The sequence below is a fragment of the Leucopleurus acutus genome, assembly GCF_964270905.1.
Source record: "Leucopleurus acutus genome assembly, chromosome: 11".
Taxonomy (NCBI): domain Eukaryota; kingdom Metazoa; phylum Chordata; class Mammalia; order Artiodactyla; family Delphinidae; genus Leucopleurus; species Leucopleurus acutus.
This window is the reverse complement of record NC_139152.1, coordinates 89,287,575-89,302,889: the sequence shown is the minus strand read 5'-3', so window position 1 is coordinate 89,302,889 and position 15,315 is coordinate 89,287,575. Positions and strand designations below refer to the sequence as shown.

The window sequence follows — 15,315 nt, the reverse complement described above, 5'->3', positions numbered from 1 at the left end:
ATTATACAAGATCATTCCAAGAGCTCTATTCAGAAAACACCTCACTCCCCTGTCTCCTGTCCAGTGATGGCTATTAGAGAAATTGCCTTTTGTTCTACCATTTATAAATACACTTTATCATTGAGCCTTTACTACCTGCTGGTCCTGTACCAAGCACCACACATACATTACTTTATTTAAACCTCACAGCCCTGTATCTCCAGGATCCGGCACAGCGCTCCATAAGTGTCTGTAGATTGAATGAATAATCCTGGAGGTAGCTTATCATCCCCATTTTCCAGCTTACAGAGGTCAAATAACTTACTCAAGTGTTGACCAAAATAAATGGTCTGCCGGATATTTCTCCCCAGCGAAGATGTGCGTATTCGGGATGAGCAGAGAACTGCAGTTTGGGGTCTATAACCATGGTGAGCCCTGTGCAAGTCCCCACATGGCAAGGGAAGGAGAACCCTTTTATAGAGGGAAAAGGAAGTTGGGAGGGCTGTAGTAAACAAAGAGTCCATGGCTTTTCTTTAGCTAAGTCCTTGCCAGGAAACAAGAGGAGGCTTCCTTCTTCCTGTTGGGCTCTGCTGTCGTCACAGGGTGTGAGAACTCCCCCTGCTGGTCTCCAGGCTCTATTGAACTGAGCTTTCTATTTATTAGTAATTTTTTATGCAAGTCACAGAGCTATTGAATGGCAGAGCTAGAACTTGAACCTGAGTGAGTCTTCAACGCCATGAGTGTTTGTTTACTTACTACATTGTACTACCTTTGATGTGGTGAATAGCTAAGTCTTAGAAAATGAGACGTAGACCTACAATTTATAAAATAAATACCTTTGCCTAGAGGAGAAAACCAGAAGCATGGAGTCAGGTTAAAGTGAAACAGGATGTCCTTTCTCAATGTTAAGTATTGATAGAAAAAAGAGAAGACACTGGCATTGTGTGTCCTGAAATGGAAAAAGCGCACAGCCCTTTTCTCATTGCATTAAGGAACTGAGTGAAGGAAAGAATAAAGAAAGAGAAAGCTGGAAGTACTAGTAATAAACTTGACCTTTTTGTGTATGTCCAATTAAAAGCACAGGCTCTGGAGTCAAGCATGTCTCATTTTGAATTCTACCTCAGCCATTTGCTAGCTGAGTGACCTTGCACAAGTTAACTTTCCTCCTCAGCAAAACAAAGAGCCCCTGTGTAGAATGTTGTATCGGTAGAGATGAGAATGTATGAAAAGCACAGCGCCCAGCCCATAATCAGTGCTCAAGAAACATCCGTTACTGCTACTAGTAGTACTTTATTCTCTTTCCTTATTCTAGTATCAAAGTTTGGCCAAGTAAGAGGGAGAAATTGGTCCCAAGAGACATGACAAGTCAGGAGGGTCTTAAAAGCTGTGGAGTGGCCCATAAACCAGATTCTTACAGCTCTTTGTATATTTGAGGCTTTTGTTCCAAACAGTTCTGTTTGGAGGTAACTCCAATCCAGGTTGGTCTATTTGGAGGTAACTTCAATCCAAATGTCCATGTAGACATTTTTGAGACTAATTCAGGGACCAAATTAAACAACACTTTCCTTTTGATGGTCTTCATACACATGACTTAATTCTAACCCTTTTTCTTAATCGCATGCAAAGCTCAGGGCAATCAAATGCACATTATTGTTCAACCATTTAGAGCTTGGAACACTTTTTTTTTACATTCCCATGACTGAGGATTTGGATACTCCCAAACTGCACCCCACCCCACTACCACACACACACACACACACCTACCTACCTGCTCTGCAACCCCTCCCATGCAACACCATCAGAGAATGCAAATACAGCTGACTACAAGCAGATAGTATCACCACCCAACTCCATTTCTCACAGCTGGGCAGATAAACATTTCCCAGCGTGAGCCATCTGGTGAGAAATAGAAAGGGAAACAAGTCTGGGAAGAATGGATTCAGTTTCTGTTGTAATGGTGCTTGGACGGGCCAGCAGAGCTCAGTCTTGGCAACTGGGCTGATCTCCATCTCCATCCTCCCTCTGAACTACTGTTGAGGCCAGGGTAGAGGAAGGCCACAGTGGGGAGCCCCTATCGGAGGTGGAACCCCGAATGACTTCTTACCTTTCTCCCAGACTCACTGAGGGAATTTCTAGACTGCAGAAGGCAATGGAGTTAAAATACTGGGGAACTCTGCCTCATAAAGAGGGTCCTTTAATTCTGGAGTGGGCTCAACACATTCCTCCCCTCAAAACTTTTCATCATTGGATTAAATCTACAGCCTAGGGTTTTCAAGCTCTTCCGTGTCTGGTCCTACCTTTCCAGACAGCCAGTCTAACCTCCCATAACTCCCTAAATGAACATTTTGCTTTAGGTGCTTCACCCTCAAGGTGACCTCAATTCTAATAGATACTTTCCCACCCATCCTTTATCTGCTTGTTTATCCATACATCCATTCAATGAGAATTTATTGAGCACCTATTACGTGCTCTGCACTGTTCCTGATACAAAAAGTTGAGAGAAGAACAATGGTTTCTACCTTCCAGGTCCACAGCCTGGTGAGGGTAACACTCAGATTTTTTAAAATTAATTTGTATTGGAGTATAGTTGGTTTACAATGTTGTGTTAGTTTCTACTGTACAGCAAAGTGAATCAGCTATACGTATACATATATCCCCTCTTTTTTGGATTTCCTTCCCATTTAGGTCACCACAGAGCATTGTGTAGAGTTTCCTGTGCTACACAGTAGGTTCTCATTAGTTATCTATTTTATACATGGTATCAGTAGTGTATATATGTCAATCCCAATCTCCCAATTCATCCCACCCACCCCCTTCCCCCTTGGTATCTATACTTTCTTCTCTATGTCTTTGTCTCTATTTCTGCTTTGCAAATAATATCATCTATGCCATTTTTCTAGATTTCACATATATGTGTTAATATACGACATTTGTTTTTCTCTTTCTGACTTACTTCACTCTGTATGACAGTCTCTAGGTCCATCCACATCTCTACAAATGACCCAATTTCATTCCTTTATATGGCTGAGTAATATTCCATTGTATATATGTACCACATGCTAATGGACAAGGTAGGGTGCCTGTACATGGTAGTATACAGAGTGCTTCTCTCAAAGGGCAATTTATTTCCGCTCTCCCCCTCGTATTACACACACACACAACCCTCGCTGGTCTCATCACCTTTTCACACCTTCTCAGAATTCCTGCAACAAGTAATGTGTAAGCCCACAAAAGCGCACCTGAATACAGGCTGCTTTGTATTGTTCTCTAATTTCTTCCTGTACATAAAGTTTCTCCCCATCCCTCATAAATATAGATATAAATAAAATTCTTCACATTGCCTAGCACATTACCAAGCATAGAAGAAGCACCTCCTCAGCCTGCCAGTCTTTTCTCCATACTGCAGCCAGAGTGATCTTTACAAAACACTGACCTCCTCCCCCTTCTTAGAAACCTGCCACAGATTCCTTTTCAGGTAAACATCAAAATTCCAACATGACCTGAGAAACCCAGCCCAGTCAGCCGCTGTCTGTCTGTCTAGCATCGTCTCACTGTGCTCTCTCCATAACTCTCTGTTCCCTCCACTGGGCCTTTGGCCTCTGCCCAGACCCCTCCACTCTTCCTTCCCCATTTTGCCTTTTTAATTCTGCTCATCCTTCATATGTCAGTTCAAGGACACAGCCCTTTCTTGGAAACCTTCCTGCATCCACCAAGTTAGATTCCTTAGTCATTTGCCTCAATGAGCAAATGAACGTATTTCTTTCCTTCAGACTATTGATCTAACCTGTAGTTAAACGTTCATCAGTGCAGTTATTTGGTTAATGTCTGCCTTCCCACTAGGCTGTAAGCTACATGGAGCAGCGAGTGTGTTTGGTTTTTCTCACACTTGTATCTCTGGTACCTGTCCCAGAGCTGCTGTATACTGGGTATTCAATAGATATCTGCTGGAAGAATCAATGAGTGAACGAATGAACACTAAGCACTAAGTGTGCCATGCTCTGTACTCAATCCCATGAATACAGAGGGAATTAAGACTGTATCTCAACCCACAAGGAGTTTATAGTCATAGGGCAAAGAGATAAGCAATCATTATAGGGGATTGAGTGCAAGGATTGATTTTCAATGTCTGCCATGGCCACAGGGTTGGAGGAATGGCATTGTGAATGCCTGTGATTTGGTCCACTTGGCCTTCATTATGTCATAGTTGCTATATTGACTCAGATTATGAAGGGCTTTTTGCCATGCTTAAAAGTTTGCACTTTAGCTCTGGTTTTCAATCAGAGCAGTAAACCCTATCCAAAGCTTTAAAAATAAACTACACTTTTATATGCCTGCAAGGTAGACATATTTGAGCTCCCTTTCTCCTCAGCTACTCTGTGGTTCTGTAATAAAAATTAGCTGCTAGTAGCAGGGCTTTAAGTAACAGGTTAGGTGCCAGGTGAAGGATAAAATGTCAAAGGAGTGAAGTTGTTCGCCACCTAGTGGTCTGAGTTGAGCTTGTGTGTTTTTCAGAACCTGGACGGGAAGAGTTTGCTCTTTGCTCCACCTGTTTCTCTGCAGTTAGACTTGTCTCTTAGTAAACTAACCTAGTAAATATGCCTAGAGACTAGTAAATAGATAAAAGTCATACGGCCCTAGTAGGAAAGGATAGTTGGTTTGCGGGAAGCTCAGGTGGTCCTAAGATAACCAATCATGGCTTAGGGTTGTGATGAAAGAAAAGAAAGGAAACTCACAAGTGTGTTCCATTTTATGCAGACCTAATTTCTAAATTGCTCTAGATTGCGCATTGTAAGAGGCAGGGTGACCAGGGGGAGGCACCCACATTTCCCCAGCAGTGCCTGCAAATGTTTGTTCAACTGCTCAGCTTACTTCCTTCAAAGATGCCCCAATGATTCTGGTCCTCACTTTCCACTAAGATCAATTTGAGCCACAGTGCCTCTGATACCATTTCTGATCCTTGTCAGAATGAACAGTCTTTCTGGTTTTTACTCCTAGCTGTCACTTTGAATAAATCTCAAAAGCTAATTCATGCTAACATGATATTGGCTGATAATAAGCAAACTTACCTCTTCTGTGAATATCTGCTCCTTAAATGAAATAACAGAAAGATTCCCGGAAGAGGTCACACCTGAGTTAAATCTTAAGCAAGTAAAAGGAGTTAGCCAGCCAAAGAGAAAGGAGAAGGGCAATTCTAGAAAGAGGGAGCAAAAAGTATGGAGGCCAGAAATATCGTGCAATATGCAAGGAAACACCTCAAGGTCGTTTTAGGGTCTTTATGGCCTTACCCACTCTAATTTTTGGAGACTCCATCCCAAAATATATTGCACATATTCAAATGCATTCCACAGTAAATATAATTTATATTTAACTATGAGTCGGGTTGAGTTAACGTGACTAGCGGCCATAATGTTACTTGTTGTAGACATTTATTAATTTTAATTTTTCAGGATTTTTTGGTATGTGTTTTGAAGCCAATATACTTTAAACTCAGGTATATAGTACCTGATGAAAAAGACAGCATAGCGCTAAGCAGTTCAGAGTTACTGAGTAGAAAGTTCAAGGTAGAGGGCGTGAGGCAGTCGGAGCTGAGGAGCCCGGCAGTGACCTTGCGCTCCCGCCCTGCTTCGGTGCACGGCTGTGGTCAGAGGCTTTGCAGGTGAGAAGACAGCGTTTGTGAAGAGTGGATGGTTGCTGAGACAGAGTACTATTTTGAAGCGCTGGAAGGAGAATTGGTTTGACCTGTGGTCAGATGGTCACCTGACCTATTATGATGACCAAACTCGGCAGAGTGTAGAGGATAAGATGCACATGCCAGTGGACTGCATCGACATCCGCATGGGACGTGAACGTCAGGATATTCAGCCTCCAGATGGGAAGGCAAAAGACTGCTGCAGGTTGTTTGCCGAGACGGGAAAACCATCAGTCTTTGTGCAGAAAGCACAGATGATTGCTTGGCCTGGAAATTTACACTTCAGGATTCCAGGACAAACACAGCTCATGTTGGCTCAGAAGTCACGTATGAGACTGCCCTGGCTTCCTCCCCACCTCCTTACACAGCCTATGCTGCACCCTGATGCAGATGGCTATGGTCCACACAGTGGTGCATACCTGCCAGGAGCTCAAGTTTTCTATGCTGCAAACAGGCAGGCTTACGCTGTACCCTATCAGTACCCATATGCAGGACTTTATGGACAGCAGCCTGCCAACCAAGTCATCGTTCATGAGCGGTATTGAGACAATGACAGTGACCTGGCGCTGGGCATGCTGGCTGCAGCAGCCACAGGCATGGCCTTAGGGTCTCTGTTCTGGGTCTCCTAGAGTCCTTGGAACCTGGATGTGCATAGCTTCTGATACCCTGTGTGCAATAATATACTTTGCAGGGCTGTTTGTTATAAATGTTTTTAATAATAGCTTTAGTAGTTCTTTTGAAAGTAGTGACATCATACTTATAACTAATCCATATAAATACCACAGAGAAGGCTTTGGACTGCTGTTCAGCTAAAACGTGGGGGCACTGGCTCATTCTAGGAGTTTTTTATGGCACTCTCAGAATACCTTATTTGAACACACCTGTTTGGAAAGGCCATTTTCCTTTTAGAGTTAGGCCTTAGTGCTTAAGGGATAGTTTATTTTAGTATTACACTAGTAACATGGTGATGTATGAGTGAGTGAGTGATTAGGGCAAGAAGAACTGCAGCTGTTTTGTTTTAATGCCAGACTTTGAAACCTCAGACCAGAACTGGCTGCACGTTACTTCAGGAGTTGTAGGCTGGAACCTTCCTGAGGCAGCAGTGTGATATGCCCACAGCCTCTGGGGCTCTGCAAAGCTGACTGCTCAGGATGATGGGCGGGGTGGCAGATCCCCCCCTTTAAAATGATGCCTTTTCATTTTATTTTTACTAGTTTGTTTTTGGTAGCGATCCTTTGAAAACATCTCAAATTAGGAGTAGACTTGAGTCTCAGCGTTTTAGGGCTTTATCATTTAAAACTCGAACAAGGCAAAACAATTACAAACAAGTATGTGGAGGTAGATTTGCTTTCTTCAGAGGCATCATGTTTTTAGTGTTTACTTTGACTATTTTTATTGCCACTTCAGCCTACTTATAGCTTATTTTTCTACTTGTTGAGAAAGTAATATCAAGAGAATGGTGAGGAAAGTGGAATGAGAGCCATAGTTACAGTGCTGTTTCAGGGGATTGGGCTGCACTGAGGATCCTCTTTTCCACCCTTCTGAAGGCTGTTAAAGAGCCCGTTTCCTGTCCTGTGCAGGACTGGGGCTCTGTGGCTGTCCCCAAGCACTGGGGTGCGTGCAGCCCCCATGGGTGGCATGGTTGGGGAGACTCAGGTTACAGATGGGGATTGCGGCCTAAGGACATGAATAACCTGCTCAAGGTATTACTCCACCTGATCAGGACACCGGCCTTGTTTTTATTCTTGACTCAAATGTTACAGAGACGCTTAAACCATTTAATTTGAGCCCCAACTATGTGTGAAGCTCTGGAAAACTGAGAGTCGTGCGTTTCTGTTATTTCTTATTTCTTTATTAATGTAAATTTTAAAACTTCAATTATTCCAGTTTTCTGTCCTGCATGCTTTAAAAAATGTACTTTTACAAAGGCAGTTTAGCACATTGAAGGTCTCTGCCCCTGTATTCCATGTGGCCCTATTTTCCATAAAATACACTCCTAGTAGCACAAATTCTGTTTGTATTCTATGTGGCCAGTTACATACATAGTCTTTTGTTCCACTGATCAACGCACTTCACCTCTAAGGCAGACTTAAATAGATCTATCTCCGTACGAAACCAGATGCCAAATGAACTTTGTGGTGACCACAGGTCTGTTTTCCTAGTCAATTCTGTTGCACTTGTTGACTCTGGAGAGTCTGTTTCCAGCTGAAAAGAAGTATACTTGGCTGTCATCTCTTTGGATGTTTGACATGGTGGAAATTTGCCAGATGTGATGCGTGACAACACTGGTTTTGATGGTTAAAAATGTTACTTTAGTTATTTTACATCGTATGTAATAAGAATGGTTTTGTTCAGATGGTAATCATTATTTGAGCTGTATGCTTTACTTACAAAACACTAAACTCAGTTTTTAATGTTACATCAGGGTATTAATTTTGAACTTGGAGTTACTGGAACCACAGATACTGAGTTATGTCAGTGAAATGCCCTTGAAGCAGATGGTCTCCCTGTGTTCCCCTGGCTTCCCTCTGTCAGAAGAGGGAGAGCTATGGACTGAAGCTTGGGCACACGTATTCCCCCGCATCTCCAGTCCCTGTCCCCAGTGGGGCCAGCCCCACTGGGCAACTATAGTTGAGTCTGGAAATTCAATGTCACTAGTGACTTGATCCTGAGAGGAAATGCATGCTCGGTATAAAGATGGGCTGAGATACTTCATTTCCCTGGCCCCAACTCTCATAGATGCCAACACTTAGGTAATCCTAAATCAAGAAGTTAGGTGAGTTGGAAGGAACTTGTTCAGGTTTAGTCAGTATTTTACTTCCATGTGTACTTTTAACTAGTTGGCCTTTGACATTGCACACATGCCAGTCTGCTTGTTTCTTAGCTCTGTTCTTTTAATTCCTTGAGTTAACTTCAGGGTCTTAGATGTAAAGAGAAGGGAGAGACCCGTGATTGTGTTTCAGATCATGATTCATGAAACGGGCCAGACCGGGACCCAAGATCTGGATCATGGGAGAAGTTCCTGTCATTGAGACAAAATGACCCACATTTATTTTCTGCACTAATTGTGATACCGTGTGATCTATCTTTCTGCTTCCCAAGTTTATGTAGACACCAGCATGGGATGCAGTTCCCTTTTGTCCCCCTAGGTTGATCTTTTTTTCTGATTGCTTGCCTGTCTCTAGTATTCTGTTGTGTCCTCAGAACCTATTTTTCCCTGTATATGCAAATTGTATGTTTATAAGTGAAAATGTTAATACATTAAATGATTACTAACCTTAAAAAAAAATTCAAGGTAGAGAATGAAAGATGAGAACAGAGAGGCAGCTGGGAGTCAGGATACAGAAAGCCTCCTGTGCTGTATGAATCACTAGGACTTTATCATAACCAGGAAAGAATATTGAGCAGGAGAACGTCCTCATCAGACATGCGTGTAAATGTAGCTCACTCTGGGGATGGTGTGGAAGATGGATGGAGAGAATCAAGACTGAAGACAGGGAGTTCCACTGGAGGGATGATACAGAAGCAAGACTCTAGACCTGGGCAAAAGTGAGCCATAGGAAGCTAAATAGGGAGAACAAGATGAGTCAACATCATATAATGGAAGGGAGCTTTGGGGCGGCATCAAGAGATCTGTGTTCCTGTCCCAAATCTGCCATTAATATTCCCCACTTTGGACCTCAGTTTTCCCATGTGTAAAATGAAGGAATCCTCCCTGTGGATTACTATTGCTCCATAGTACAATTCTATTGATTACTATTGTTCCATATTACTATTGCTATTGATTACTATTGTTTCACATTACTATTGCTATTGATTACTACTGCTTCATATTACTATTACTATTGCATTGAACATCAAGTGTGTATGTTGGGAGGACTACCTGTGGATCGGTCCTTGGAAAAATGGGGAAAGAGGCAATGTTTGCCTTTAGCTTTATCATGAAAATTACAAAATATCAAGCATCAGGACAGGCTGTGTTGGGGAGGTGAGGGACTCCCTGCTAATGAGACCTATAGCAAAGGTTCTGTATTTGACAAAGAATATCAAGGGCATTATGTGCTGGCCTAACTGTTAGCATTTCTCCTAGTTATAATAACAGCATTGATCAAGTGCTAAGGATATGCTAGGCACAGTTCTAGGCATTTTATGTGCATTCTTTCATTCAATCTTCACTATAGTCCTATAAGGTAGGTACCATTCTTATTCATATTTTGTAGATGAGAAAACTAAGATCCAGAGAGAGTAAGTAATTCTATGTAGTAAGAGGCAGACATGGGATTCAAACTCTGGCATTCTACAGAGTCCCTATTCTTTAACAATTATACTGTACTGCCTTTCATATCAGGTAGCCATCACAGCTAACGTTTCCCTTATGTGTTCTGACTGAGCCGCTAAAAAAATTCTACATGTAATACCTCCTTCAGAGGGGTGTGGCCTAGACAGAGCATAGAACTTAAGAGTCAAATAGAGTGAGATTTGTCACCTGCACCTATCAATTGCTGACTCTGTGACTTGGGAAATTTACTTTCCCTCTCTGATCATCAGTTTTCTTGTCTGCCAAAGGGACAGTAATAGTAGCATTTCTTACAGGGTCATTATGAACATTAAATTTTTGAATGTTTACAAAGCTCCTAGAATAGTCCACGTCCTGCAGTGGCACTACCACCATCATTGTCATATTTATTAATAAGGGACCGACCTGACTCGGGGAAGTTATATGGTTGAGTTCAGAGCAAGAAGACTTAAAAACTGTTTCTTAAGAATGTTCTGCATTCCAAGTGGCCAACAGTAAGTTGCATATAGCAAATGCACTTGGGCAACCCATCCTGGTTACAAATCCAAGCTTTCTGTTACCCCTGCTCTTCTTCTTAAGCAGCAAATATAGGGGTAAAGATGTACTAGAACACTATGTTCTTAAAAGTTTGTGTAGTTTTTTGAATAACGGCTTATTGAACTAAAGAAAAAAAAAAGTTCCCTTTCCTTTTTGTTTCTTTCTTCCGATACGGTTGTTTTTAAGTCTTCCCTCCTTTAACTTTTTCCCATTGGTTTTTGTTGCTTTGTTTTGTTTTCAGATTCCGCCTCTCTTTGCCAGAGTCCATTCGCAGCAGTATTGAGGTAGGAATCAGAGCTCTCAGAGTCCCCGTACAGGGAAAAATGAGAATTTTCCTATATAGTAGCTGGATGATTGTTTTCTTTGCCTCTGATTGTAGGTTTTAACTTTAAAATTCTTTATGTAGCTACTCATCCACCAAGCCTGTTAACTATTAAACTCTCCAATTTACTTTTATCTATTCAAAAAGACTTTCAAAAGACTGTTAAGACTGTGTAATATTGGGGAGAAGAACCCAGACATTTCATTTTGTGGATAAAATAATCCTTTAGAGTTAAACTTAAGATTCAGACTACCAAAGGATGATGCTCTATATAATTATTAGACTACGATTAGGTTTGCTCTTAAAAGGATATCTACCCATCTCCTAAAATTAGGTCAAGGTGCCTAATTTCAGGAGGTTGTGTAGGTGCCTCTTCGGAGGGTCTAGCCTGGTGACCTCCTGACTGGAAGAGGTCATCCCAACATTCGACTTGGAAACTCCCCTCCCCAAGCTTCAGGAAGATCAGCCAGATCACTAATTGGTGCCCCTACCCTCATGTCGCTTATGTTCTAGAGCACTGGTTCTCAACGCTTATGTTCTAGAGCACTGGTTCTCAACGCTTATGTTCTAGAGCGCTGGTTCTCAACGCTTATGTTCTATAGCGCTGGTTCTCAACGCTCATGTTCTAGAGCGCTGGTTCTCAACGCTTATGTTCTAGAGCACTGGTTCTCAACAAGGGTCAATTTTCCCCTCCACGGGCATTTGGCAGCGTTTGTAGACATCTCTGAAAAATGACAATGCTATATACTGGGCATTTTACATAATATTAACTTGTTTAATCCTGATAACAACCCTCTGAGATTAGTACTATTATCTTCATTTTACAGTTGAGGAAATTGAGGCACAGAGAGATGTTTCCCAACATCACACAGTAAAATGGTAAAAACAAGAGATAAACCTAGGACATCTGCTTCAGAGCCACCCTTGCTAAGCTTCAAAGAGGTTATTATTGCTAAGCATATAGGATGCTTAAAAAATATTCACTGAATGAACTGATGTTCATCATAGTGCATTTGTTTTTAATACCTAAATCGTCCCAGGAACCAGCAGTTTGCTAAGATTATACAACTACCATAGTTTATTAAAGATAAATTACATGTTCTGGTGGTGCTATTAGCTATAGAGCATAATATAATACAAGGAAACTCCTGTGGCCAGGGTTCCCAATAAATTAATGGAAGACTACTAATTGGAATATCTATTAGTCATTCAAGATTATCTTACCTGATAAGTATCTAAGCTGTTATGTTTGCTGCCACCATGTGGTCCCTCTGCATTTGTTGTCACCACGATCTACTGTAGAGAGGAACCAAAATGTCCATCCTCAAAGAGGAAAAAAGATTAGGAAACCCTGTAAAATGGCTTTCCACAAAATAGCTTTCAGTGTCTGGAAAGCTAGAGTATCTCTATAGGGAGATGCTAATTATTGCTTTCAGTCCTGATAAAGACTGGGAGAGTACATGTCCAAACCAGGTGTGGTGCTTTCAAAATGCCCTGATTCGGCAACTGATTCAGTTTCCCCTTTCATTTTAGGTCTTCAGGTTTGAGAATATTCTGTCTTCCATTCTCCACTTCGGAGTCCTCCCACTGGCCAATGGTAAGGGATTCTTGGGAAACAATGTGACACTGACATTGGCTAAGTGTTGGTGATTGTCTGGGACTTTTCCATCCTGAAGCTTGTACTTCTAATGTGTTCTTATGAATCGAGGCCAGCACCAGAATTGACAGAGTTTGTACCAACAACGATACAGTTTTGAAGTTAGATATTCCAGGTCCAGGCCTTGTTAGCAACTCTACTTGCAGACTCAGCAAGAACAGCTAACTCTGTTTGAGTTAAGGAGATTAAAACCACTCTCCTTAGGCAGTCAAGAGTCTCCTTCGGGTCAACCAGAAATGAGATGATGATCCTTAGAAGGTGTCTCTGTGGTTCTTATGCAAAGACCACCATCTGGACAGACACAGTTTTAATGAATGACAATCCTAGGCCTTCTCCCTACACTGCAATTGTTCACAAACTGTCGGATCTTGAGTTTGGCTTGGTTAAAATATGCTTTGTACTGGAGATCAAAATATTCTCAGGACCCACTAGTTAAGGTATTTTCAAAATACAAATTGGACAAGTTGCCAGCATTTTTCTGCCATCCAAATGCCCATAGTTGCAGGTGCATTTTTATTAAGCACAGATTAATTAACCATTCTTTCAGGGAAATGCTAGGGACATATCAGAGAGAATGAAGACACAGAACCAGGAAGAATGGAAAGATAAATTATCAAAAAGTTTCTTGTTAGTCTCTTACTAAAAGGTTTACTAAATCTTCCATGCCCATGCCCAATTATTTTATATCTTGTTCTATATTTTAGCAAAATTGCAGCAAGGATTTCCTCTGCCCAATCCACACAAAATCTCACTCGTCAATTCAGATATTGAAGTTCTTGAGGTAAGAATTGTCAATGTTAATTGCCCCATTTCTTTTCATAGTAAAATATACCTCTTCCTATTTTGCTTACTTTTTGTTTTATTTTGTTTTGCTTTGTTTTTTCCCAGCCCGAAGAATTTCATAAATAAGATGTTTAGCTCTTAAAGCCCATAATTAACAATGAAAAGCACTTAAACTTGAGTTTAAAAATCAGATCAAAGTGGAAAAAAACCCCATCAGACCAAGTCTGATTTCCCTTTGAAGCCAAGTTTATTCACACCACACTACAAAAAGATGCACTAGTGCACTGTATTTCATTTGTTCCACAAGACAACTTGTAAGGCTGGGATTATTAATCCCATTTTATAGATGAGGAAAGTAAGATCCAGAGAGGTGAAGTGGCTTGTGTCCTGGAAAAGGGCATATCTGAGACTAGACTGACTCTTCTGATTCTCTCAGTCAGTAAACTTTTGCCTGAACCAAAGACTCTCCTCTGGGTTCAGGGATCTGTTGTGAGCTGTTTCCTGGTTAATCATTATTAACAAACTTCAGAATACCTTGTTTCTTCCTTTCTGGGGCTTTTTGGTTTGGGGAGGTGAACATAAGATTCTGACAGAGTTCTCCAATCCTATATACTACCCTGCACTCCCTCTTCCCTCCCCATGTCCCTTTCTATAACTGCTTAAGTCACATAAGGTGACAAGAATCCAAAATGGCCTGTTCCTATGTCTGAGGCACTCACAAGGGGGACAGGGGTTAGGAAGGGTATTGCACAGTAGGACCTGGTAAAGAAACCACATCTCCCCAACCCCTCAGGCAAACTCAGACATCCTATGGCTCCAGGTGCCCCAAGTTTGATATCATCTTCATTGTTGCATCCTTTCCAGGGTTTCCTTTTGATTTCCACTGACCTGAAGTATAAAACGTCCTTAAAGCAGCAGTCAAGTTTCCATGGTTGGGAAGCTCTGAACCTGATAAGTGGACGGTGGAGGGGGAAGCCAGCCCCTTGGTTGCCTGTTTGGAGTCCACTCCAGGAAGTAAATCGCCCTTAATCCCACAGCTCCTGTAATGCCAGAGCGGGAAGATGGTACACACAGGAATTGTAAAGCCATTGTGAATTGCTGGAAGTTTTCTTTTTCAAGCCCTCATGGATGTAGAGGGAGGCAAACTGGGTGAAAGGGCTCAGTCAGGATGTGTGTGTTCCCATGTGTGTGGAGGGGTATATGTTTGAATGTGTATTCATGTTTGAGTGCATGTTGTATGTTCCTGTGTCTGTGAGATTCTGGGGCCAAGAGTGAGGCATGTACTTCTAAGGAGGTGCATGAGAAACTCTCAAATACAGATTTGCATCAGTTGTTATCAGCGGAGATCCCTTCAGCCCCTTCAGCTCTCTAGGGTTCCCCCCTCCCTGCATATTGGATTTTATGTTTTATATTTACTGTTACTGTCCCCTGTATTTAATTAAAACTGTTTGCTATCAATGTCAATTTTGCCTTTTTATTTGCAAATTTTCTTGCCCCAGATTTTTTTTTTAATAAAATAAGACTGGTAAGAAGAAAATTTAGTGTCCTTAACATTAACACAAACTGAGCTTGTACAGAATTCAAGAATTTTAAGTCCTTGATTTAAAAAGGGAATATGTTGTCTCTTTAGATGTTTCCAGAGAGAAACAGAGTGAACACAGGAAACTCTAGAAGTTGTATCACTCGCTTAAGTTTTAGGCTGTTTTCCCTTTCAAATTAAATGAAATGGCAGTGAAGAGTACTAAACCTAGATAAATCACAGTAGGTTAAGTTAAAGCAACCAATCAATGGGGCGAAATTGGGGCAGAAGAGGAGGAAAGGGGAACCCGTATGGATAATGTAGGGAATGAATAGAAACCACACTTTGCATTGTGGTGCTGACAATCCAGTGGGGGAATGGAAGAGAGCTGTTTACTGGAGGGCTTACCAAGTGTCATTTCATTTAATCCTCACAGCCACTCTGTGAAGAATTATGATCCCATTTTATAGATAAGGAAACAAAGGTTAAAAGAGATGAATCACACAAAGCCAGTAAACAGCAGAGGTAAAAA

General features: G+C 41.5%; 1 protein-coding gene and 1 pseudogene across 2 annotated transcripts in view; both read left to right on the top strand.

Moving 5' to 3' along the window:
* BPIFC (BPI fold containing family C) overlaps window positions 1-14,293 on the top strand; it is a gene marked incomplete at both ends in the record, with an annotated part of 39,472 nt that extends 25,179 nt beyond the window's left edge. Inside the window, 4 exons of the mRNA XM_082849732.1 lie at window positions 10,744-10,786; window positions 12,358-12,421; window positions 13,186-13,262; window positions 14,129-14,293. Coding sequence (XP_082705858.1) covers window positions 10,744-10,786; window positions 12,358-12,421; window positions 13,186-13,262; window positions 14,129-14,293 — 349 coding nt within the window. The remainder of the gene's footprint in view (window positions 1-10,743; window positions 10,787-12,357; window positions 12,422-13,185; window positions 13,263-14,128) is intronic.
* LOC309968287 (pleckstrin homology domain-containing family B member 2-like) lies at window positions 371-6,297 on the top strand (annotated as a pseudogene). Its single transcript has 2 exons — window positions 371-407; window positions 5,636-6,297. The product of its transcript is annotated as a pleckstrin homology domain-containing family B member 2-like (transcript).
* Window positions 14,294-15,315: the final 1,022 nt, after the last annotated feature.